Source organism: Rhinoderma darwinii, chromosome 2 (genome assembly GCF_050947455.1).
Source record: "Rhinoderma darwinii isolate aRhiDar2 chromosome 2, aRhiDar2.hap1, whole genome shotgun sequence".
Lineage (NCBI taxonomy): Eukaryota > Metazoa > Chordata > Amphibia > Anura > Rhinodermatidae > Rhinoderma > Rhinoderma darwinii.
This window is the reverse complement of record NC_134688.1, coordinates 259463358-259489613: the sequence shown is the minus strand read 5'-3', so window position 1 is coordinate 259489613 and position 26256 is coordinate 259463358. Positions and strand designations below refer to the sequence as shown.

The 26256-nt window shown below is 43.7% G+C and overlaps 1 protein-coding gene across 1 annotated transcript; it reads left to right on the top strand.

Moving 5' to 3' along the window:
- The first annotated feature begins 1674 nt into the window (after positions 1-1674).
- Positions 1675-25921, top strand: ZMPSTE24 (zinc metallopeptidase STE24). Its single transcript, XM_075853189.1, has 10 exons — positions 1675-1917; positions 7811-7957; positions 10798-10884; positions 14347-14463; positions 18439-18591; positions 18679-18820; positions 19158-19315; positions 21747-21857; positions 23748-23891; positions 24841-25921. Exons 1-10 carry the CDS (start codon positions 1816-1818, stop codon positions 25063-25065), a joined length of 1386 nt encoding a protein of 461 aa, XP_075709304.1. The 5' UTR covers positions 1675-1815; the 3' UTR covers positions 25066-25921.
- The last annotated feature ends 335 nt before the right edge of the window (positions 25922-26256 follow it).

Sequence of the window (26256 nt, the reverse complement as noted above, 5' to 3'; positions counted from 1 at the left end):
AACCTCGGTAACAGTGATCATAATATAGTTACATTTTACATATACCGAGGGCAAAAACACTTAAAGTGTAGCTAAACGTTTGACAAACTTCTGACATGTCATAGTGACATGTCAGAAGTTTGTATAGGTGGGGGTCCAAGCACTGAGACCCCCACCAATCGCTAGAACAAAGCAGCAGAAGTGCTCATGTAAGCGCTGAGCTGCTTCGTGTCTGTTCGGCTATTTCCAGAAATAAATGTATCGGGGTACTGACTCAATAGAAAGCCTATGAGCCCGTACTCTGATACAACGACTTTCCGGAAAAAGCTGAACAGACTCGAAGCAGCTGAGGGCTAACACGGGCACTTCTGCTGCTTTGTTCTAGCGATTGGTGGGGGTCTCCGTGCTCGGACCCCCACCTATACAATCTTCTGACATGTCACTATGACATGTCAGAAGTTTGTCGAACATTAAACTACACTTTAATTTTAAGAAAGCCAATTTCCCCAGGATGAGGGCAGCAATTCAGGATATAGACTGGGAAGAACTAATGTTAAATAATGGAACAAATGATAAATGGGAGATTTTCAAATCTACTTTGAGTTATTATAGTGCAAAATTTATTCCTACAGGTAACAAGTATAAACGACTCAAATTAAACCCCACATGGCTTACACCTTCTGTGAAAGGGGCAATACATGACAAAAAAAGGGCATTTAAAAAATACAAATCTGAGGGTACATCTGCAGCCTTTGTAACATATAAAGAGCTTAATAAAATCTGTAAAAATACAAAAGCACAGGAAAATAATTACGCATCTGTTTCTATGGAATATGTGTTCATTCTACTATAAGGCTATGTTCACACGGAGTATTTTGGGGGAGGAATATCTGCCTCAAAATTCTGTTTGGAACTTTGAGGCAGATATTCCTCTCCCTGCACGCCGATTTTCGCTGCGATTATCGTGCCGTTTTTCGCCCGCGGCCATTGAGCGCCGCAGGCATAAAACAGCGAGAAATACGCTTTCTCTGCCTCCCATTGAAGTCAATGGGAGGTCAGAGGCGGAAGTGCCCGAAGATAGGGCATGCCGCTTCTTTTTCCCGCGAGGCAGTTTTACTGCTCGCGGGAAAAAGACGCCGACGCCTCCCATTGAAATCAATGGGAGGCGTTCTCGGGCCGTTTTTGCGGAGTTTTGCGACGCGGTTCCCGCGTCAAAAAACTCGGCTAAATACCCCGTGTGAACATAGCCTAAACTGCACAAATATCCTCTTCATTCCAGGTCTATCAAGCGCAGAAAACATTTTTACAGTTTAGTTTCTATGGAATGTGTTTATTTTCTCATTAACTACAAAAAAGAAAATCTTTTCATTCCATAAAAACTCATATCTTTTTTTTATATTTTCGCCCATTACTAATATTGTTCATTCTTTTTAGTATGTCCCCGCTAGGTGGTACAGTTGCTGTAGTAGCCGCACGACGCCCGGAGAGTATCGTGCACTATACTAGAGGCTTAGAAATCGGGTGATACGATTGGACACATGCCCATATAAATGTCACCCAATACGGTCGTCTAGCGAGTGCCATTCACTAAATACGTTCTCCTCCTCAGTCAGTCGCAGACTGCAACAGGCTATTCGGTCGCGAGTCGTGACGTCACTACATAACCGGAAGCGAGCTCCTTAATCTTAGCCGGCGCATGCTGACAAATCGACCAATGACAGCTGAGGCCGAGGAAACGTCTCTGTACAAGCGGCTTCAGCTGATATCCAATCAGGCCTCAGCAGCTTCAGTTTCGTTTGCAATCCCTTGTCGGCTCATTTTCCGGTTGCCGTCACCATGGAGCTGGCCGAGATGTCCGTGGAAAGGCAGATCTTCTACTCGGTCCTGCTGTTTTCATGGGTCGTTTACATATGGGAGGCTTATTTGGCCAGAAGACAGGTGAGCGAGGCTGCGGCGGCGGCTGCTTTGTCATTCCGTAAGGCCCTAGTTACGGGAGTGAGAGGGGAGTTCAGTGGCATTTTAACTCTTTCACGGCCGAATTGATTTTGGCCAAATTTCACTACAGGAGCCGTGCAACACTGCGTGCCATATCCCTGCTGCAGTCTCTGAAGGCAGCATCGTGGAGGTGGAGAGGGAGTCTGCCTTTGCAATGGGCGAATTGGTAGTAATTGCATTCGGGTTTGGCCCTATACATCTATCTATGGCCCCATGAATGGCAGTTACTCTTGACAGCCCATGTGCTGTTTGGTTAGGGGCACTCCTTGAGGGCAATAGATGGCATGCTGACCCTGATTTCTGCTGCGGATCAGCATTTGTCACTATAAAATATAATGGTATACGCTAAACGTATGTTGTGACCCTGGTCATGACATCGGTTGAAAGGATACCATGTGACTAATGCCACTGCCATGCTGTATCGGTATCTGTTAAGTTTTTTTTTTGTTTTTTTTTGCTTTTTTTTAATTTTTTTTACTGTAATCTAAAGGATAGAATAGCGTAGTCTACTATACTTTTCCATCCTTCAAAAAATAAAATAAAAAAATAGTCGTTTGGCTTCCGTCAGGCTAATAAAGTCCTATGGACGCGTGTAGCATGTAAGTCGGTAGCTTTCCCGATGTACGTGCTAATGGTAGGGAAAAAGCGTGATGCCTAGTAGCTTCTGTCGTATTTTCCAGTAGCTCTTTTATTGGAGGGGATCTTTAAATAGGGAAACTGGAACAATGGGGAGTTTCCCATTGCATATACCCATTAGGGACTCTCTCAGACCCAATAATGATGATGTTTTTTTCACTAGTGCCGGTGACAGTTGGTGTCATGTCAGTTGATCTGTACTTATGTGCCACAAGACCTTTCAGGCCCGGAGGGATCAGTCGTTCTCAGTGCTGGAGTGACAATGCTTGCCAAGTCAATGTTTATTTATTTTTTATGTAGACGTGTGAAGGAGTTCAATGGCTGGTTCCTTTCGGGACTATAAGTCTTAGGGCGGATTTACACGAGCGTGTGCGTTTTGCGCACGCAAAAAACGTGGGGTTTTGCACACGCAAAAGGCACTTAACAACAGCTCCGTGTGTCATCACCATATGATGCGCGGCTGCGTGATTTTTCGCGCAGCCGCCATCATTATGACACTCCGTTTGGATGTTTGTAAAAAGTAAAGCACGTGGTGCTTTTCTGTTTACATTCATAGTTTGACAGCTGTTGCGCGAATCACGCGCGTCCCACGGAAGTGCTTCCGTGTGGTGCGTGTGATTTTCACGCACCCATTGACTTCAATGGGTGCGTGAGACGCGAAAAACGCACAAATATAGGACATGTCGTGAGTTTTACGTAACGGACTCACGTTGTGCAAAAATCACTGACAGTCTGCACTGCCCCATAGACTAACATAGGTGCGTGCGAGGCGCGTGAAAATCCCGTGCGTTGCACGGACGTATTAAACATTCGTCTAAATAAGCTCTCAGTGACATTGCTTCCCTTTTGATGGAACACAATGTGTCTGATGTCTGATAGCCGCACCCTCCAAATATTAGATAAACCATTTATAGCATACGTCTGCTTACATATGGAATAAATCTATATGAAAGCTGTGGAAGGCTATGTTCACACGCCTAAGGCGGGATTCACACGACCGGGTCCCGCCCGAGCCCGAGTACCGGCCGGTAAAATCGGCCATTTTGCCCGGCCGGTTTGCATGAAGTTATGCATCCGCTCCGGGCCAGGCAGATCTGGACAGTGACATCAGCAGCAACTCCTGAAGGGGAATCCCCATGTGTTCGGGGATTCCGCTTCAGGAGTTTCCCCTGATGTCACTGCCCAGATATGGACAGAGACATCAAGCGCTTTGTCCAGGAGCGGAATCCCCGAAAACTCCATTTTTCCTTTGCACAAGTTTTGATATACCTCCCCCATTGCATTACTCATTTTGTGCTGATCCTGAGTGAGTCACAGCCCATATTCTAGTTAAAAACTACATTTAGGCCTCATGCACACGACCGTTCTCATAATAACGACTCGTAATTACGAGCATGGCCTGGCACGGCCGGCCACAGGCAGCCGGCCGCTTTTGCGAGCCGTTCTCCCATGATAAAGCATAGCAGCACGGCCCGTAAAATGAAAAAATAGAACATGTTCTATTTTTTTTTTTAACGGCACGGGCACCTTCCCGTGAGAAAACGGGAAGGTACCCGTGACTAACAGAAGTCTATGGGCCCGTTATTGCGGGTCGTAATTACGACCTGCAATAATGGGTGTTTTTACGGTCGTGTGCATGAGGCCTTACTATTCTGAAAGGGCTGGAATTTCCCATCATTCCTTGTTGGCTCAATGTCTCCATGAAGCGTGCCCTTTTTGATTTGCATTATGGGGAGTTAAACTTCGGGCTCATTCACATGAACGTGAATCTCGTCCGTGTGACGGCCGTTAAAACAATGGCCGAAACACGGACCCATACATTTCAATGGGCCCGTTCACACAACCGTTGTTTCAACAGAGCGTGTGAACGCTCCGTTGAAAAATAGGACATGTCCTATTTTACTGCATGTCACGCATCCCTCCATAGACTAGTCTGTGGGGGATTCGTGACAACGCGACCCGCACGGGTCCATCTTCGACGTGGAAAACTGCCGTTTTTCCCCTCTGAGGTGGCCTACGTTCGTGTGAATGTAGCCTAAGGCTGGGTTCACACGAGCACATTAACGTCCGTAATGGACGGACGTATTTCGGCCGGAAGTCCCGGACCGAACTCAGTGCAGGGAGCCGGGCTCCTAGCATCATAGTTATGTACGACGCTAGGAGTCCCTGCCTCTCTGCAGGACAACTGTCCCGTACTGTAATCATGTTTTCAGTACGGGACAGTAGTTCCACGGAGAGGCAGGGGCTCCTAGCGTCGTACATAAATATGATGCTAGGAGCCCGGCTCCCTGCACTGAGTTCGGTCCGGGACTTCCGGCCGAAATACGTCCGTCCATTACGGACGTTAATGTGCTCGTGTGAACCCAGCCTAAGGCTCTGTTCAGCATGTACATCGGGAAAGCTCCTGACTTCTACACTAAACATGTCCATAGTGCTCCGTTGTTAGAGGCTAAAAGAGTGTCTTTTAGCAGTGTCAATGGATTAACTGGAAACTCCAGATCCGTTGCACCACTGGCGGCCGACAGAACCTATTGACTTTAATGTGTTCTGTCAGCTTTCCGTTAGGATGTCCGTGGTTTTACTGGACATAAAAGCACTTCGTGCTGCACTATTCTTTTCAGTGGAATCTGCGACGGAAGCCCCTAATGAGCTTCCAGCGCAGATGTGAACAAAACCACGGACAACCAAATGGAAAGCCGGTGGAACCCATTAAAGTCATTGGGTTCCGTCGGCCAACGGTGGTGTTCGTGGTGAAACGAATCTGGCGCTTCCAGTTATTCCCTTGCTCTGCTGCCCTGACTGAGCAGAAAAACGGAATCTGATTCAATAGGAGATAGGGGTTGCAAAATCTGGTGACAGCCTCTTTAATGACCAAGCTATTTTTTTTAAGTTTTTCCATCGTCGCATTCCAAGAGCTATAACTGTTTTATTTTTGCGTCGACATAGCTGTATAAGGTCTTGTTTTTTGCGGGACAAGTTGTATTTTTTAATAGCACCATTTTGAGGTACATATTATTTATTGATTAACTTTTTTTGGGGGGGGGGGGGAATAGAAAAAAATCAGAAATTTCACCCTAATTTTTGCATCCTAAATCTACGCCGTTTACCGTGTGGTATAAATAACATAATAACTTTATTCAGCGGGTTGTTACGATTGCAACGATACCAAATTTGTATATATTTTGTATGTTTTACTACTTTTACACAGGAAAAACGCTTTTTTTTTCAAAATGATTTGTTTTTGTGTCTCCATATTTGAAGAGCCGTAACGTTTTTATTTTTTCGCCGATGCAGCTGTATTAGGGCTTTTTTTTTGCGGGAAGACTTGTAGTTTTTATTGGTACCATTTTGGAGTAGATGCGACTTTTTGATCACTTTTTAATCACATTTTTTTTAAGTCAGGATTCACAGAAAACAGCAATTTTTCCGTTGTTTGTTTCATTTTTTACGGCGTTCACCGTGCGGGTTAAGTAATTTAATAGCTTTATAGTCGGGGTCGTTACAGGCGTGGCGATACCAAATATATGTAACTTTTTAACTTTATTTTGGTTTTTTAATAGTAAAGCAGTTTGTAAGGGGAAAAAGTGGGTTTTTCATTTTTTTTTTTCACTTTTTTTTTTTTAAAATTAACTTTTCACTTTTTTACTAGTCCCACTAGGGGACTTCACTATGCGATCCTCCGATAACTATTATAATACACTGCAATACTTTTTGTATTGCAGTGTATTACTACTGCCTGTCCTTTTAAAACGGACAGGCATCTGCTAGGTCATGCCTCCGGCATGATCTAGCAGGCATTCATTACAGGCAGACCTGGGGGCCTTTATTAGGCCCCCGGCTGCCATGGGAGACACAGACACTCGGCGATCTTATCGCCGGGTGTCGGTGGGATGAGAGGGAGCTCCCTCCCTCTCCAAAACCCCTCAGATGCGGTGCTCACTATTGAGCACCACATCTGAGGGGTTAAACGGGTGAGATCGATACTAATATCGATTTTCATCTGGCAGAGCAGGGACGCTCCCAGCCCTCAGCTACCTCTGGCAGCTGAGAGCAGGGAGATTTGACAGCTCCCTGCTCTGTTTACTTATTCCGATGCCGCAACGTAAAAAGTCTATGGCATCGGAATAAAGCCCGTTAGTGACCGACGTAAAAACACTATGGGGCGGTCACTAACGGGTTAAAGATGTGTTTTTATTTTAGTCTATTTGTCAATATAAACATTTTTTAGTTCTGTGCCAAAAACAGTTTGGCATTGACAAACCTGAATTTTTATTAGATCAGAAGCAAATCCAATACTTTTGTATAACCTCACATTCCTGTTACGTTTAGGGTCCGTTCCCACGTTGCGCAAATACAGCGGATTTTCCGCAACAGAATTCTTTGCAGAAAATCCGCAGCAAATACAGTTGCAGCAAAGGACAAATCTCATCCCCACGCTGCGTAAATACGAAGTAGAAAAACTGCTCAGAAATTGACCTGCGGTGTGTAATTTTATTCCGCAGCATGTCAATTTTATGTGCGTAAACGCTGCTTATTTGTTGTGGGTTTTCCCCATTGAATTCAATGGGGAGGTAAAACCCTCAACAAATAGTAGTTCTTGCGGGTTTTTTTTGCGGCGGATTCGCAGCAATTCTGCCACAGAAAACGCAACTCTGGAAAAAAAAAAAGTCTTATTCTTACCCAGATGTCTGTTTGTTTCTTCCTCCTGGGATGGCGTTGCATCCCATGTGACTGCTGCAGCCAATCGCAGGGTGTAGTGGCGGTCACATGGGATGAAACGTCATCCCAGGAGGCCAGCCTGGATGACGTCAGAAGGCTGGCCTCCAGGGATGATGTTTCATCCCATGTGACTGCCGCTGCAGCCAATTGCAGGCTATGGCTGTCTCCTGGGATGAAACGTCATCCCAGGAGGTCGACCTACTAGCAAGCCGGCTTAAAGCTGCAGTTTTCTGCAGTGGAAATTCCGGGCGAAAATGTGTGCCACAGTTTGGTGCGATTTTTTTTATTTTTTATTTATTTTTTGTTTTTTATTTTTTTAAATTCTCCCTGAGTTCACTGCTGCGCACAGGGCGGATATACTGCATGCTTTTACGCAGCGTATCCGCCCTGTGTGAACTCAGCCTTATAGTTTCAGTAGCACTTTTTATCTTGACTTGAACGTACAAAGAATTATATTTATTTCCATTCTAATTTATTGCAGCGTAAGATTTATCAAGCTACAAGACATGTACCAGCGGAACTTGGTAACATTATGGATCCAGAAACCTTTGAGAAATCTCGATTGTATCAGCTTGATAAAAGTACGTTCAGTTTCTGGTCTGGATTATACTCTGAGGCAGAAGGCACAGTAAGTTTGATTTAATGTTAAATCCATTCACTTTGCTCTATTGCAGTTCGTGCATATGTTGAGGAATTTGATGCAGAATGTCGTGATGAGACAACCCCCTTTTGAATAGAATCTGTCACTGTGAGCTTGGAGTACTTAGTATTCATGTTCTGCAGGCTTGCCCCGCGGATGGATAGTTTTATCTTTATGCACATGGAGGGTATGTATGTTCACACTGCTTATTTTCAGCCGTTTTTCTGGCCGTAAACGCCCCGAAAAACTGCTGGAAATACGGTAGCTGAACGCCTCCAAACATCTGCCCATTGATTTCAATGGGAGAAACGCCATTTCGTTTATGCCCCGTAAAAATAAGTGCATTTCACCCCTTGAGCCGTTTTTCATTGGGTCGATAGAAAAACCGCTCCAAAGATGGCCGTAAAAAAACGCTTGATGCTTAAACTGCTGAATCAGAGGCTGTTTTCCATTGAAACCGCTCTGTATTTTACAACGGTTTTTTGTTTATCATGTGAGCATGCCCTAGTAGGGGGAAAGCTGTCCATCAGCAGGGGGGGGGGGGAAGCTGTCCATCAGCAAGGGGGGGGGGGGAAGCTGTCCATCAGCAATGGGGGGGGAAAGCTGTCCATCAGCAAGGGGGGGGGGGAAAGCTGTCCATCAGCAAGGGGGGGGGGGAAAGCTGTCCATCAGCAAGGGGGGGGGGAAAGCTGTCCATCAGCAAGGGGGGGGGGTGGAAGTTGTCCATCGGGGGGGGGGGGGGGTGGAAGTTGTCCATCGGGGGGGGGGGGGGGGTGGAAGTTGTCCATCGGGGGGGGGGGGGGGTGGAAGTTGTCCATCGGGGGGGGGGGGGTGGAAGTTGTCCATCGGGGGGGGGGGGGGGTGGAAGTTGTCCATCGGGGGGGGGGGTGGAAGTTGTCCATCGGGGGGGGGGGTGGAAGTTGTCCATCGGGGGGGGGGGAGCTGTCCATCAGCAGCGGATGGGCAGGGGGGAGTCTGCAGCTCACGAATTAGGACTCCTAGCTCACAGGGCGATGCAAAGTGTAAATTCCGCGTATATCAGACTGTGCTAACATTAGCTGACCTGCCACTACTCGGAGAGCAGCTTAAAGGCTATGTTCACCTTTTGAAATGTTTTTTTTCCTTTTTTAAGTAAAATTGTGCATTAGTGTGATTGGTACAACTTTCTAAATACATTTTATTAAAAAAAAGTTTTACTTTTTGCAACTTCTTAGGAAGCAAATGGTGCAATGACACTAATGCACAATTTTTATTTATTTAAAAAAAAAAAAAGATTTCAAAGTTGTACATGGCCTTTAACACGTGGTGACAGATTCCCTTTAAAGGGAACCTGTCACCAGCATTTCACCTATTAAACCAGCAATACCTGGTGGTAGTGGTTGAAAAATAATTTCTATATAACCTATAATTGTCTTAGTCGGCTCTGTAGCTCTAGTGTTCCCGCACTGTATGCTAATGAGCATAAGAGTCATATCTTCATTTGGAAAGAGTCATATCTCCATTCCTCAGGTCTTTCTGAGTTAATCCCACCTCCCTTTTGACAGCTCCTCGCCTCCCCCCAGCACAAACAATACCGCGCTTGTGCATTGATGCCCTCTGCTGGTGTGTGTGCGCACAACGGGACACCGGATTAGTACGATAAAAGGCATGAAACATTTACTGGACCGTTATTTACAGTCGGAGGAGGAGATTAGGAGAGGTGATAACGGCAATGAACTTTTGATAGCAGCGGCCAGTGAGGGATAAGTAAAGTTCAATAGGTGAAATGCTGGTGACCGGTTCCCTTTAAGGCCTCATTCACACGGCAGGGTTTCCCGGCCGGGTGCCGGCCGTTCATAAATCGGCCGGCACCCGGCTGCATTAGGAATAATAGACCCCTAATGGGGCTATTCACACGACCGATATTTTGACGGCCGGGAAAACCGGCCGTCAAAAAATAGGACATGCTCTATCTTCGCCCGGGTACCCGGCCGCCCGGCTCCCATAGAAGTCTATGGGGCCGGGTAATACACGGCCATCACCGGGATGTGTCCCGAGTGATGGCCGGGTTTTCCGGAGCTTGCGCTCTATCTCCTCCTCACAGCGCAGAGTGCATGTGAGGAGGAGGAGTTGATGCCATTCTGACGAATGGCATCGCTGTACACTGTGTGGCAGGGCCGGGGTGTACAGCAGGTGGAAGGGAGCACTACGCTGGCTCCCTTCCCCTGCTTGAAAAGCACCCTGGCCCGGCGACACCTTCGATGGCGCCGCTAGCAGCTGCAGCTGCGGCTGCTACTACTGTAGCGACGCCAATATAGCAAAGCGGGGAGGTATCTCTCCGCTCTGCTATGTGCTAGCTGCACTTTAGCTCCTTGAAGGAGCGGAATCCCCGTGTGTTCGGGGATTCCGCTCCTGGACAGAGCGCTTGATGTCTCTGTCCATATCTGGGCAGTGACGTCAGGGGAAACTCCTGAAGCGGAATCCCCAGAGTTTCCCCTGACGTCACTGCCCAGATATGGACAGAGACATCAAGCGCTCTGTCCAGGAGCGGAATCCCCGAACACATGTGGATTCCCCTTCAGGAGTTGCCGCTGATGTCACTGTCCGGATCTGCCCGGCCCGGCACGGATGCAAAACTTAATGCAAACCGGCCGGGCAAAATGGGCGATTTTACCGGCCGACACTCGGGCTCGGGAACGACCCGGTCGTGTGAATCCCGCCTAAGAGTCAGATACAGCTGTCAGCCTCCGTTACAAGCAGTCAACGTTTTTTATTCTATTATTCGTGAAGCCTTGTTGATTTATTTATTTTTGTTGAGTGTTTTGCTTCTAATAGTCTTTTGTGTGCAGCTGATCCTTGTTCTTGGTGGTATTCCTTTCCTATGGAATGTATCTGAGTACATCCTTGATCATGCTGGCTTTGGTCCTGAATATGAGGTGAGCATTTTCTTATTCAAGATTGTTTATGTTCTTCTTTTATTTATTTGATTCTGGATGCTCATGGCTGAATAATAAGCAAGATCAAAAGTATTGTTGCTTGTTTTATCCAGTTTAAGGCCTTATTCACACGAATGTGTTTAACGCGCGTCGCACGGACCTATGTAAGTCAATGGGGCCGTTCAGACAGTCCGTGATTTTTCACGCAGCGTATGTCTGCTCCGTAAAACTCACGACATGTCCTATACTTGGCAGTTTTTCGCGCATCACGCACCCATTTAAGTCAATGGGTGCGTGAAAATTGCGCACTGCACACGGAAGCACTTGTCGTGCGTGATTCGTGCAACAGTAGATAAAGAAACCTAAAACATCAAAACCGCGTGTCATAAGGATGGCATATGCGTGAAAATCACGCAGCCACGCACTATTCATTGATGACACACGGAACTGTAATGCGTGCAAAACGCACATGTTCGTGTGAATAAGCCCTAAAGGGGTTTTACGCACCGGATAACTTATTTTGTAAAACAAGACGCCACAGTAATCTGCATTGTTTCAGCTGCTGAAACCTAGTTGCTACCGCTGAAGCGGACACTGCAAGAAAAATGTGGTATAACATGGGATCCATTCAAGTGTAATTGCTGCATAGAGGTCCCAAGAGCATGAGCAGATTTTTGCAACCGCTTTCTGCTCTTTCTAATAAAAAGATCCTGGGGATTGGGTTATCCCACTCTGGCATTCTTATCCCCTTAACCTGCATCTGTAATGGTCTTCTAAGGGTTTTTTTTTTCAAAAATAACTTGCCTATCCATTTAACTCTCAGAATTCTCTGATCACATAAAGAGATATTAACCGCAGAATAAGGCCTCATACATGTGCAGTATTTTCAGTCGGTAAATACGGTCACCCGCATTTGCGGACCATTTTCAGAGTAATAATTCAAATAGGACGTGTCCTATTATTTTACGGATCCGTAATTGCAGATAAAAATTAGGATAGGTGACAACATGCTGATCAGTGGGGGTTCGACTGCTGGAACCCCAACTGATCATGAGAACGGGCGTCCCGTTCCGCCGAATGAATGGAACAGCAGGTAGCGCATTCGCACTGCTGCTCTATTCACTTTCTATGGAACTGCCAGAGATAGCCATGTACAGCGCTCGGCTATCTCTGGCACTGCCGCCATGAATGGAGCAGCAGGGCGCATGCACGACCTGCTGTTCCATTCATTCGGAGGAACAGGACCCCCGTTATCGTGATCGGTGGTGGTCTCAGCAGTGGGACCCCCACCCACCGATCAGCATGTTATCACCTATGCTGTATATAGGGAATAACATCTAACCTTGGGACAACCCATTTAACATTCCCGCCGCAGACCTTATTTAACCGTAGCTTTTTTTTTAAAATTTTTCCATCGAGGGCTTGATTTTTTTTGCATGACTAATTGTAGTTTTTCATGGCACTATTTATTATACCATATACTGTGTGTGTGTGTGTGTGTGTGTGTCAGTCAGTCAGTCAGTCAGTCAGTCCTCCTAGGGGACTTGAACCAGCAATCCTTGGATCGCTTGCATGATCTAGTATATTGTGATTTTGATAAGCTCCTATTAAACCCTGTCTGTGGCCATGACAACCGTCGGCATCTTGCGGTCAAGTCCCGGGGCAGAGTGGGTTATGGGATGTCAGTGGGGGCCACCCCCTCTTTCTAACGGTTTACATGCTGTGGTCGGCTATTGACCGCGACCTATAAGGGATTAAATAAGGGGGATCCCGCTCGTTGCAGTGAAGTGTCGGCTGTAACATACAGCCTACACCTGCTTAGTATGAAACGAGCTCATCCTGTGAGCCCGCTCCATACTTCCCCATTCTGGCTATGGTGAAAGTATACGTCAAATGTCGGCAAGGAGTGGATTTTTCAAAGGATTTATGAAAACAAGCGCTTGAGTTTTGTTGGTTTCTCTGGGTGCTTCTTCCTCCCCTTTTCCTTTGCATTAGTTTTAGTTTAAGGCCAAATGCCCATGATGCATAGATTTGCCATGCGTGTTTTCCTGTGGCAAAACCAGCAGCGTAATACAGTAGCAGCAAAGTAAATAAAATTTCAGGTAATCTCATCTACACACCGCAGACTTTTTCTGCCTGTAAATTGACCTGCAGTGCGTATTTTAAAAACCGCAGCATGTCTCTTTATCTTGCGTCTCCGTCTCAGGATTGTATTTGACAAGTTTATAAAGAATAGAGAAATAAAACGAAATGTGCAGCATAAGATCCGCACCTATTTCTGTATGAAAATGTAAAAAAAACGCATCAAAAACATGACCTGTCCTATTTGTTCACGCTTCCCTCCATAGACTCTAATCTATGGGGGATGAGAGATATCGCATCCTGCAGCGCAGAGCACGGATTCAAGTCCGAGATGCGCAGCGCCCGTGTGAATCTAGCCTTAAAGGAAATGTGTCGCTAGAATTTTTTTATTTTTTTTTCAGTTAAACAATTATTATTTGAGTGATTACACATTGTTTTAAATTTTTTCACAAGTCCGGAAATATTATAAATTAGATTCTAATTGATAACATTTCCATGTGCTGGCCACTAGAGGGAGCAGTTCCCAAAATTGCAGCATTGTCACTGTGGTAAAGCAACCTCATTGGTGTATGCTGCAAATTTGGGGTGGACACACACTCTCTCTAGTGTCCTCACACAATTCCCCTTCCCTTCTTCTGGCTAGTGCCAGGAGAAGGAAGGGTTTGAATGTCTTCAAACCTCCTACACTGTGTGCCGCCATTTTCTGAGCGACTGCACAGTGTAGGAGGATTAGATACAGTGCTCAGACAGTAATACACGAACATAAATTACCTGCTCCTGCCTCCGCTGGTCTACGCTCCTCTTCCCTGCGCCTTCGCTTTGTTGAACATATGGCCGGAAGTCGTCATCTTACTGTCCGGCAGTGGCTTCCGCTCCACATGAAAATGGCGCTGGATTTCGCTCTACGAACGATCTTCGTTTTTGTTTGTGTGGGTGCGGCGCACCTTTTAGTGGTGTACGCTTCTGAGAATGGAACGGCTCCCTTTCGCATTCTTTATGGGGATGTATGTGCCGTATTCCATCTCTGTATGTGTCGTTAATCGACACATACAGAGATGGAAAAAAAAAATGCCAGGCCCCATAGAGAAGTAAAAGTCAGAAAACAGTAAAAAGTAAAACATGAGAACACAAACAAATAAATTTTTTGAAAATATTATATTAAAAGCAATATGATAAAAAAAAAAAAAAATTCATGACACCTGGATTTTACCTGCAGAATTACCCCGGTTTATCTGTGGTTTTGATGCTGATTTTCTTTACCAAATTACGCAGCCTACAATTTCCTTCTCTAAGTTTTTTTCTAAGTGCCAGAATTGCTAATGTAACTATGAAACAAGTTAGCACAGACTGTAGGATTTATCTTCATCTTTCTCTTTTTAGATAGTTCATTCATTGGTGTTCCTACTCCTTGCTACGCTGTTCAGCTCCCTCACCGGCCTCCCATGGAGCTTATATAATACGTTTGTGATTGAAGAAAAACATGGCTTTAACCAACAGGTAAGAATTTTGTTTTGATGGGCCTTTCAGATGACCACTTTTTATTGCTTATTTCCACCATTTGGATTGCTGCAATTGTCAGTAATGTTTTTGTATTTTCTGCAGTCTAAGGCTATATTCACACAATAGTGGAAAAATAAAGTCCATTAAAAACTGATCAACTGTCAGTTTTTCATGGCCATTTTGCATCAGTGTGTCTCTAAATTTCCATCCATTTCCAGTCCGTCTGGCCGTTTGACATCCGTTTTGCATCTGTTTTTTTATGGCCGTTAAAAAAAACAAAAAAACTGAATTTCATAGGTTAGGCTTTTTTTGTCCCAGGCCCCTGAAAGCACCCAAAGGAAGGTCACATGTTCACCTAGACACTATTTACAGCCTCCCTGTATATGATGCCACACACCTCCCTGTATGAATGCCCTAAATACTCACGATGCAGCGCTGTCTTCACGGGATCTGTGGCGACGCGATGACACTCACCGATGCAGCTCGTCTTCATGCATGGTCTCTCGTCTTCGCGGGACGTCATCGCATCGCCTTCGCAGAACCCGGGAAGACTAGAGACCACACATGATGAGGTCGGTGCTGCATCGGTGAGTGTCATCGCGTCGCCGATAGCCAGCAAGGGAGCTAGTAGTTCCCTAGCCAATCCCATGTCACAGATCTGTTTTTAACGGCTGTCAATACATTTAACAACCGTTAAAAACAGATCTATTGACTTCCATAGGGGCCATCAGGCCGTGAAAATGGACAAAAATAGGGCATATCCTATTTTCTGACGCCCATTATTCACGGGCCGTAAAATAAACGGCCGTATAAATACACCCATAGAACATCATTGTTCTGAAAACGGTCGTGTGAATAAGGCCTCAGGATCTTTTTGCTGCAATGCGACTTATTACCTACTAAATTTTTTCATAAACCATCTGATAAGTGTCCTGTTGTCCTAAAATGTAAATGGCTTGGCCTAATATTGGTTTTTATTTCATGTGTTCATAAAAATTCTCCACTTCAGATATTCTCCTTTTTTAAAAGAAACAAACAAACACGCCCATACACATTTTTACTTTCCTTGGTACAGGACTTTATACATATTATAAGGTAGCCTAGTAATGCTACACAATAGAGTGTAGCTGTCCGCGACTCCAGACTAAAGGTAGAAACCATTTAAACAGTCCTCAATGATCAAATATAGTTGGAGGAAAAAAAATGTATATTTAAGAATTTTCGGCTACTTCTGTCTCAACTACTCTAATGAACGAGTTATTTTCCGCCAGAGGAGTCCTGCTTTCAGTTATTCTAGGAGAGAACATGGTGTGTTACACAGCACGCGTATGGAACAGTACTGACTGCAATATGGGTCGCAATACAGTTCTGAGATTCAAATGTGTGAGTCAGGCTAAGCAAGGGGTCTTTTTCTCCAGCCAAAAGTGAAAATTCCCATACTACTGTAGAAGTGTGTTCTTCCAGACTTGTCCAAGTTTATTTGTTCAAGACCAGGTAGCATCTGTCAAACTTAATATGTCATAGAGCAGAAGCATTGGTAACCCGGTCTCCTTCTCGGCCTGTGAATTCACATCAGCGATGTTCTCTGAGCTCTTAGTGTCATGTATTCCAGTACCCTCCCTTTAGTCGACCTCTTCTACGGGGAGAGAAGAGCTCACACCAAGTAGTTCTATTCTTCCGTCAATGAGGGGGTGAGGCTTGGCAGGAATGTACCAGGTATCTATTACATTGTCTGCTGACCGCAGAAATCAGTACAGCCTTGAATTTAAAGGATCTTTCAGGATAGAGAGATTGGGTGGGCGAAGGGTATTTGCTGTGCTTAGGGATATATAAACTGTTTTCTGTGATTTGAAGCTATATGAATGTTGCCACGAAGCCGGAGCTCACCCCTCTATCCTCAGCTAGTCTACCAACTTTTATCCCCCCCCCCCTCCTCAATTACTGCAAGCCCACTATAATGTCATAGGTGTCTCCAGTATTAAGGAGTTGGGACCCCCTTCCCCTAACAAGGAAATGTATTTTAGCTGTTCAAAAATACCGAACTGTTGCGTTCTGTTCACATCTTTCTTCTGGGTTCATTGAGTACATCATTGTGTTTTGTCATAGCAGCAGATGGAAGATACTGGATCTGCTGCTTTCCGTCATCTTGCAGGACAAAATACCGCTGAATACTGCGCTATTTTGTCCGGCAAATACAACAGAGCCTCGGACATCGATGTGAACAGGACTTGGTATAGCTGCTTTTCACTGCCATCCGTGCCCGCTGCTACCAAGTCCCCCCCACCTCGTTTTGTGGCCATTGCAGGACAATCCAATAACATAACCACAGCAGAGAAATCGGTGGCCTCAGCAGTGAAGACATTGGCTGCTGATGGAATGGCACGAAATTTAAAGGAAATATTATTTTTTGTTTTTAGCATCTGTCAGCAGTTGAAACTTATTTGTACAAGTTAGAAAACTTTAAGCAACCGAAGTACATCTTTAACATCACTCTGAAGGGGGATGTGGTTGACAGATCTAGTTCGATATATACAACTTCTGGTACAAGTGCTCTGCTGAACTAGGCTGGCGGGATTAGCATCCTAAAACGTTTTAACACCCACATGTTCGACATTGGGCTTGTTTCTAGGATTGGTTGACACCTGCAGCAGGTGTTTGCATATTACCCGTCACCAAAGTGATATGATCCTAGAGGAACTATAGGTGGTGCTACCTCCTTTTGATTTGAGATAGCCAGCATGGTACTCAGGAGTGAGTAAAGGAACTTTAAAGAGGCTCTGTCACCAGATTTTGCAACCCCTATCTCCTATTGCAGCAGATAGGCGCTGCAATGTAGATTACAGTAACGTTTTTTGTTTTTTTAAAAACGAGCATTTTTGGCCAAGTTATGACCATTTTTATATTTATGCAAATGAGGCTTTCTAAAGTACAACTGGGCGTGGTTAAAGTTATGTACAAGTGGGCGTGTATTATGTGTGTACATCTGGGCGTTTTTAGTTCTTTTACTAGCTGGGCGTTGTGACTAGAAGTGTATGATGCTGACGAATCAGCATCATCCACTTCTCTTCAGAACGCCCAGCTTCTGGCAGTGCACAGACACAGCGTGTTCTCGAGAGATCACGCTGTGACGTCACTTCCTGCCCCAGGTCCTGCATCGTGTCGGACGAGCGAGGACACATCGGCACCAGAGGCTACATTTGATTCTGCAGCAGCATCGGCGTTTGCAGGTAAGTCGATGTAGCTACTTACCTGCAAACGCTGATGCTGCTGCAGAATCAACTGTAGCCTCTGGTGCCGATGTGTCCTCGCTCGGCCGACACGATGCAGGAAGTGAGTGACGTCAGAGTGATCTCGCGAGAACACGCTGTGTGTCTGTGCACTGCCAGAAGCTGGGTGGTAACGAAGAGAAGTGGATGATGCTGATTCGTCAGCATCATACACTCCCATTCACAACGCCCAGCTAGTAAAAGAAGTAAACACGTCCAGATGTAACTAACACAATACACGCCCAGTTGTACTTTAGAAAGCCTCATTTGCATAAATATAAAAATGGTCATAACTTGGCCAAAAATGCTCGTTTAAAAAAAAACAAAAGAAAACGTTACTCTCATCTCCATTGCAGCGCCGATCTGCTGCAATAGGAGATAGGGGTTGCAAAATCTGGGGACAGAGCCTCTTTAAGCAATAATAAGAATTAAAGGGTAATTAAACTTCTAACATGTCATAGTGACGTGTCAGAAGGTTTTATTGGTGGGGGTCTGAGCACTGAGACCCACACCGATAACTAAAACGAAGCTGCAGAAGCGCTCCTGTGAGCGTTGTGCTGCTTTGTTTCTGATTACTTTTGACATGTTGGAAAGCCAGTGTGTTGTGTGTTTTTTTATTTTTTTGGTTTTTGAAGTTTAGTTACCCTTTAAGGTGTGTATTTTAATATGGTTACTTATTCTACTAAACTACTTTTCATGTTTGCAGACCCTTGGATTTTTTTTTAAAGACTCCATAAAGAAGTTGTTGGTTACTCAGTGCATTCTTCTCCCAGTTACCTCTCTTTTGTTGTACATCATCAAAATTGGCGGAGACTACTTCTTCATCTATGCGTGGCTGTTCACCCTGGTGGTGTCCCTGGTAAGAGCCGTTGTCTTCTGTTCTTAATGGATTTACTAGTGTTACACTGTAGTCTGCATCATTTATCTGCCGATTCCTCCTTTCTAGGTACTCGTAACAATATATGCAGATTATATTGCGCCATTATTTGATAAGTTTATCCCACTTCCTGAAGGAGAATTAAAAGAAGCTATTGAAGCAATGGCAAAAAGCATTGACTTTCCACTGACTAAGGTTTATGTTGTTGAAGGTAAGGCTGAGTGTCATGTCTGTATTGAGTGAGGATAAAAATGGATTCTTCATTATTGGATGGATTTTCTTACTAGAAATATGAGGAACACCTTGCCCATTACTGGTTTTCTCATTGAATGAAATGATTCTGCACATGATACCCTAATAAACTATAATATAATAATGTACCCTCCATCATTGACATGTCCTGGTTAGCTAAATATGCCAGGGAGGCAGGTTTTGAATGTTTGTATAATATTTTTCTATAGCTTAATAGGAGATTTGTGTGTTCTGTTATCCTTCTTTTTTAAAGTATGTTTTTTTTTTTTGTTTGTTTTTCTTATGTACTTACCTAGGTTCTAAACGTTCCTCTCACAGCAACGCATACTTTTATGGGTTCTTTAAAAACAAGCGTATTGTATTGTTTGACACCCTGTTGGAGGACTACTCTCCCCTTAACAAAGCCAACACCGAGGAAGCTTCAGAAAATGAAAACGTGGACCTCAAACCTAAAGTAAGTGTTAGGCCTTATTCACACGAACGTGTGCGTTTTTGCGGGCGCAAAAAAACGCAGCGTTTTGCGCGCGTTGCAGTTCCGTGTGTCATCAGTGAATGGTGTGTGGCTGCGTGATTTTCACGCATATGCCATCCTTATGACATGCGGTTTTGATGCTTAGAAACTGCAATGACTAGTGTTTTTTTTGTTTTTTTAAAACTTAAACAAATTAACAACTGTAGCGCGAATCGCACACGGAAGTGCGTCCGTGTGCCATGCGCGGTTTTCACGCACCCATTGACTTCAATGGGTGCGTGATGCGCGAAAAACGCCCAAGTATAGGACATGTCGTGTGTTTTACGCAGCGGACACACGGAATGTCTGAACGGCCCCATAGACTAACATAGGTCCGTGCGACGCGTGATTTTCACACGCGTATCAAGGACGTGAACTACGCTCGTGTGAATAAGGCCTAAAGGTAAATTTCATTGAGTGCACATCGGGCTCACCACATACCTCTCTTATGTAACCGAGGGGAGATTGAATTCTATTCTTAAAGGAATTCTCCTGGCTGAATGCTTAGGCTATGTTCACATAGGCTAATTGCAGGCATACAATACACCTAGAGATAGCTCCCATTGAGTTCAATGGGAAATATGGAATGTGGTTCAAATGCGCAGTATAAAATTACGCCGTGTAGTTCAAATACTCCACGTAAAAATATGCCAGAGGCCGTCTTCTTAAAACCCGCCTCTTATTTTTCTGCCTCAAACATATACTCTGTGAACCAATCGTTAAATGTTTATTGTCGACTTAGACATCCATGACATATCCACAGGATATGCTATAAATGTATGTTAAAGAGGCTCTGTCACCAGATTCTCAAATCCCTATCTCCTATTGCATGTGATCGGCGCTGCAATGTAGATAACAGTAACGTTTTTTTTTTGTTTTTTTAAAAACGTTCATTTTTGGCCAAGTTATGAGCATATTTTATATATGCAAATGAGCTTTGAAATGGACAACTGGGCGTTTTTATTTCGAAAAGAGTCAGAAGTGTCAGGATTCTGAATACACATCACGTCCAGGCTGGAGATCATGTGTATTCATTATCCGGACACTTGTGTATTTGGCTGCACATCGTTCTAGTAAGAACGCTGTGCTGCTTGTAAATGAATGGCGATGAGTGTATGATGCGGACTGGTCACTGATTGGTCAGCATCACACACATAAACACGCCCAGTTAAAAACACAATACACGCCCAGTTGGACATAACGAAAAAAAAACGCCCAGTTGTCCATTTCAAAGCTCATTTGCATATATATATATATATATATATATATATATATATATATATATATATATATATAAAATAGCTCATAACTTGGCCAAAAATGAACGTTTTTAAAAAAAACAAAAAAAAAACGTTACCGTTATCTACATTGCAGCGCCGATCACATGCAATAGGAGATAGGGATTTCAGAATCTGGTGACAGAGCCTCTTTAAGAATACCACTTAAAACTGTTGTGCTCGATTAACCAAAAAATAAAGTTATGGCTCTTGGAATATAGCAGAACAAAACTAATTTTATTTGTAAAAAAGATATACAAATTTGATATCGCCGTAATCTTATTGACCCGCAGAATAAAGTTAAAGGGGAAATTGATGGCCTTATCCATAAAAGCGCTGCTTCCCCTTCATTTCTTCTTGCTCACTGTGAATCCGTGACACACACACAGTGGTGATTCACAGGTATTGCAGCCTTTTCTCCCCTTCAAAATAGCTGATTGGCGGGGGACCCGGGAGTCGGACCCCGACCCATCAGCTATTGATGGCCTATCCTGAAAATAGGCCATCAATTTTTATTGCCTGGAAAACCCCTTTAACATGTCGTCTAAACCGGATGGTGAACTCCGTAAAAACAAAACCCAAAAAACAATGGAGGAGTCGTCTTATTGTTTTTTCCATTTCCCACTACATTATATGGTACGATAAATGGTGCCGTTAAACTACGTACTACTCGTGCCGCATGAAACAAGCCCTCATATGGCTATATGAATGTAAAAATAAAAAAAGTTTTTGCTTTTGGAAGGTGGGGCGGAAAAAACGAAAAATGGCTGCGAAGGGAAGAGGTTAATGTGGGCATAAAATATTGCTGCCAAGATGTAGTTTGTGAATTGTATTTAAAGGTAAAGCATGAAAAAAAAAAATTATGAATTCTAGTTTATTTACTGTTTAAAGAGACTGAGTGGCAAAGGTTGCTTCAATATATTGGACTTATTCCTACAAGTATTAAATAATCTAATCCTGGATATGTATTCAATGTGCTTGTGATAAGAAAAACATTAGTAATGATTCTGTTTGTTGAAAACTAAATGGAATTCTGAATGGTTTTTGTTTTTTTTCTTATTCAAATTGTTTAACTTTCTGTGTTTTTCTAAATCTAGAATGCACATAAGAAGCAGGGTTGCAACAACCAAGAAGTCCTCGCTGTTTTAGGTCATGAGCTGGGCCATTGGAAGTTGGGCCACACTGTAAAAAACATTGTAATTAGCCAGGTGTGTATTTACAGCAGCTTCTCTCTCTAAGGCCCCATGCTCCCGACTGTATTTTTCACCCGTAATTGTGGACCAATTAGTTTCTTTGGGCTACGGACATAATCCATATTTTTATGGATGCACATCTGTAGCCGTCCCTAATTACGGAAGCGCCCATAGACTTCTATGGGGAGTCCAGGACGTAATTACGGACAAAAAAAGACGACGTGTTCTATTTCTACGGCACGGACACCCATCTGTAAAAATATGGAATGATGTCTGCAGCCCATAAAAATGAATGAGTCCGGAATTACAGATGGAAAAATACGGTTGTGTGCATGGGGTGTAAGTTTCCTTTTATCAAAATTGTTTAGCAAAAAAAACTTTTGCCCATAGCAAACAATCACGGAGAAGCTTTATTTTTCCAAAGCAGTGGAAGCTGAACAATTGTTGGTTGCAGTTGGCAACAATGGCTAATTTTTCTATTCAATGATAAATGCAACCAATGGTGTTTTCGAAAGTGCACCCTGAGGCAGATCTCTCAACTAAACTTTAAAGGAACAGTGTCGCCACAAATTTTTTTTTTATATCCGTTTGATGTTAGTGTTTTATTAAAAACGTTTGTATTTATTTGTGTGTTACGTTTTTTTTATTTTTACACTTTTTCTTCCCTATGGGGGCTGCCATTTTTTTTTCCATTTCTGTATGTGTCGATTAACGACACATACAGACATGGAATACGGCAGCTCCAGTCCCATAAGGACTGCGAACGGGGCCCGTTCCATCCACTAGGGTGTACTCCGTCTGTGTGGGAACGGCGCATGCGCCGCTCCCACACAGTTCAATTTGAAATGCGCGCCGTCCGGCGCCATTTTCCTGTGGACCGGAAGTCGCGGCCGGACAGTAAGATTACTACTTCCGGACTTGTGCACATGGAGCAGCGGCAGCAGACGGAGCGGACGGACCGGAGGGAGCGGTGGCGACTGGAGCAGGTAAGTGATTTCTATGTATGTAAGTGTTTTACTGTGTGTTTACTAGTGTATGTAAACCTACTACACTGTGTGTTAGCTCAAAAAATGGCGACACACAGTGTAGGAGGTTAGACTGTTCAATCCCCTCGTTTCTTCCGGCACTAGCCAGGATAAAGGAGGGGGGGATTCTGAGAGCTCACTAGAGCAAGGGATTTTTTCCCAATTTTGCAGCATAAAGCAATGTGGTTGCTTTACCACATGCAATGCTGCAATTTTGGGAATTGCTCCATCTAGTGACCAGCAATGGGAAATATTATAAATTGAATACAATTTATAATATTTCCTGACTCGTGAAAAAAAGAAAAAACATTAGGACAATGTTTAATCACCCACACACTAATTGTTTAACTGACCCATTGATTTCAATGGGGCAATTCACACATGCAGGAGTTTTTCACGCAGCGTGATTCTCACTGCATGTCCTATATTGGTGCGTTTTCCCCCACCTAGACGCCTATTGAAGTCAATGGGTGCGTGAAAACCACACGGATGCACATCCGTGTGCTGTCGTGTTTTACGCATCAATTACATTGAGAAAAAAATAAGTGCTTGTGAGTGTGTTAAAAACACATTCCACACGCAAAGCACACTGCGATTTATGCATGGTTTATACGCGTGTAAGTCTGTCACTCTCGTGTGAATGTAGCCTTAAAAGTAGAGTCCTACGATCAGAAACTTTCGTGGCACCTATAGGGGAAAAAACAAAGGAAGGGGGTTCCCTTTGTTCTTTATCTGCCAGCCCCGGTGTCCCTATCACTACAGCTGATGGTTTTATATGACCGCAAGTGGCCTAACAAGAGGTGGGGGAGATACATTAGATCCATATAACTTCTCTACTTGTATTACATAGTAAGCACGTGTTTGTTTTCTTTTCCTTCAGATGAATTCTTTCCTCTGTTTCTTCCTGTTTGCTGCCCTTATTGGACGCAAAGAACTCTTTGCAGCCTTTGGATTTCATGCAACACAACCCACCCTCATTGGTCTCATGATTATATTTCAGTTTATCTTCTCACCATACAATGAGGTAAGAATTCCTGATCCCAATTCGTCAATAAGCTTTCCAAGTCTCCTTTTAAGTTACACTCTCGACAAAAAACTAAAATTCCGCTTTGGTAGGTGTTCAGCAACACAGCCCACCCAAAGTTTATATTCACTGTATTTGTGCCGATTTGGGCATACTCCATGGTCTTTTTGTAGGTGACTCTTGCAGCCTTCCGCCATATTGATTTCCCAGGCAGGCGTGTCATGACCACAGCCTGGTATTAAATGCGTTCTCAGGCTTCCTTACTGAGACAAGCTTGTACTCTGGTCAAAACTGAAATGACATTCTGGAGTAATGGTAAAGCCACCTTTTCAGAAAACCTTCATGCCAGCAGTCATTTCTAGTCCTTTATCCTCTAGTTGGCTTACTCCTTGGTGCTAGACGCCAGACATTTACGGCGCTGGCAGCCTTCTGTTGAGTGCCTTATATGTACGGCATAGTGATGCTGCAGGCAGAGGAATTGTTCCGTGCCATAACTCTCGAAAGGAGGTCTGTGATTAACATCGACCTGCTGCAGCAATGGCCGAGATCGGAGAGGACTCCGATTATGGCTTTTTAACCCCTTAGATGCTACGGTTACTATTGACAATGGCATCTATGTGGAAAAAACTAAGGGAGAGGGCTTCCTTTGTCAATCACCGACTGTTAAATGTGGCCCCAATGGATGCCATATGTAATTAGTCATGACCGAATAGGTACCTGTTAGTTTTTCACTGACAGCCACTAATGCATTGGAATACAGAGGTATTTCAATGCATTATTTGTTAAAGTAAAAGTCCCCTAGTGGGACAAAGGATAAAACTGTTGAACAAAAAAAAAAAAACTCAGAATAAATGTAACATATTATATATTTATGGCAGAATTTTATTTATTCCCCACTTTGTGTGATTCAAATGTAAGATTTTCTTTTCTTCTTTTTTTTTTTTTTTAGGTCCTGTCTTTCTGTCTTACTGTACTTAGCCGGAGATTTGAATTTCAGGCTGATGCATTCGCCAGAAATCTTGGAAAAGCGAAAGATTTGTATTCGGCTCTCATTAAACTAAATAAGGATAATTTAGGATTTCCAGTTTCAGACTGGATATTTTCAATGTGGCATTATTCACACCCTCCCTTACTGGAAAGACTGCGAGCTTTAAAAGTTGACAAGCAAAATTGATAAAACCTTTGCAGAAGAAAAACAAACTTCACTTCAGGGTTATTGTGTTTTTTTTTGTTTTTTTGTTTTTTCCTCGCTTCAATTCTGGAGCTGCATATAAAATTGCAGACTGTATATTCTAAATGCGTTGTTGATCCATATTATGAGGACATTTTTAATGATCTGGAAATGTATAAAATGTACAGCACAAGTTTTCATAAAAGGAGAAAATTATCTGGTTTTAATTAAAAGTTAACTTTTTTTTTTTTTCCTCCATGGAGCCTTATTTTGTGTTTCTAGACTTTGAACTGGTTACATGCTTTAAGGGTATGTTCACACGGCCTATTTACGGACGTAATTCGGGCGTTTTGGCCCCGAATTACGTCTGAAAATAGCGCCTCAATAGCGCTGACAAACATCTGCCCATTGAAAGCAATGGGCAGACGTTTGTCTGTTCACACGAGGCGTATATTTACGCGCCGCTGTCAAATGACGGGGCGTAAATAGACGCCCGCGTAGAAGAAGTGACCTGTCACTTCTTTGGCCGTAATTGGAGCCGCTATTCATTGACTCCAATGAATAGCAGCGCTAATTACGGCCGTAATTGACGCGGCGTTCAAGCGCCTGCACATGCCGGTACGGCTGAAATTACGGGGATGTTTTCAGGCTGAAACATCCCCGTAATTTCAGCCGTTACGGACCCCCGCCGTGTGAACATACCCTAACTGTTATAGACGGTTAATTTCTTGGCTCCTGTGGTCGTCAACAGGACTTTTTTTTTTTTTTTTTTTAAATGTTAAACTGGGATCACAACAAAATATTAAAGTACTACGTTGATTTACATTGGTTCTCTATTAAAGTTTTCATTATTATTTTCTTTCTGTTACTGTTTTTCATTCTTTAATTTTTTCTATAAAGGCTATGTACACTTTTTTTTTTATATTTTTTTATGAAATGTATATTAGGGTGTTTGCAACTTTCAAAATGCTTTTCATGAAAAATTATTCTTTACTTTTTGAGATGCAACTGCTTTGTATTCTGTATACAGAGCATCTGTATCTAGCGCTGAAACCTGTATCTGTCAGGTCTGCGGGACTGACAGGTTCAGTGTCAGCGGGTCCTGTGTGTCTCTGACATACAGGATCCACCTGTTATCTATGACATCTAAGTTATGAACTCAAGATCCTGCGTGTCACACAGACGCAGGACCCG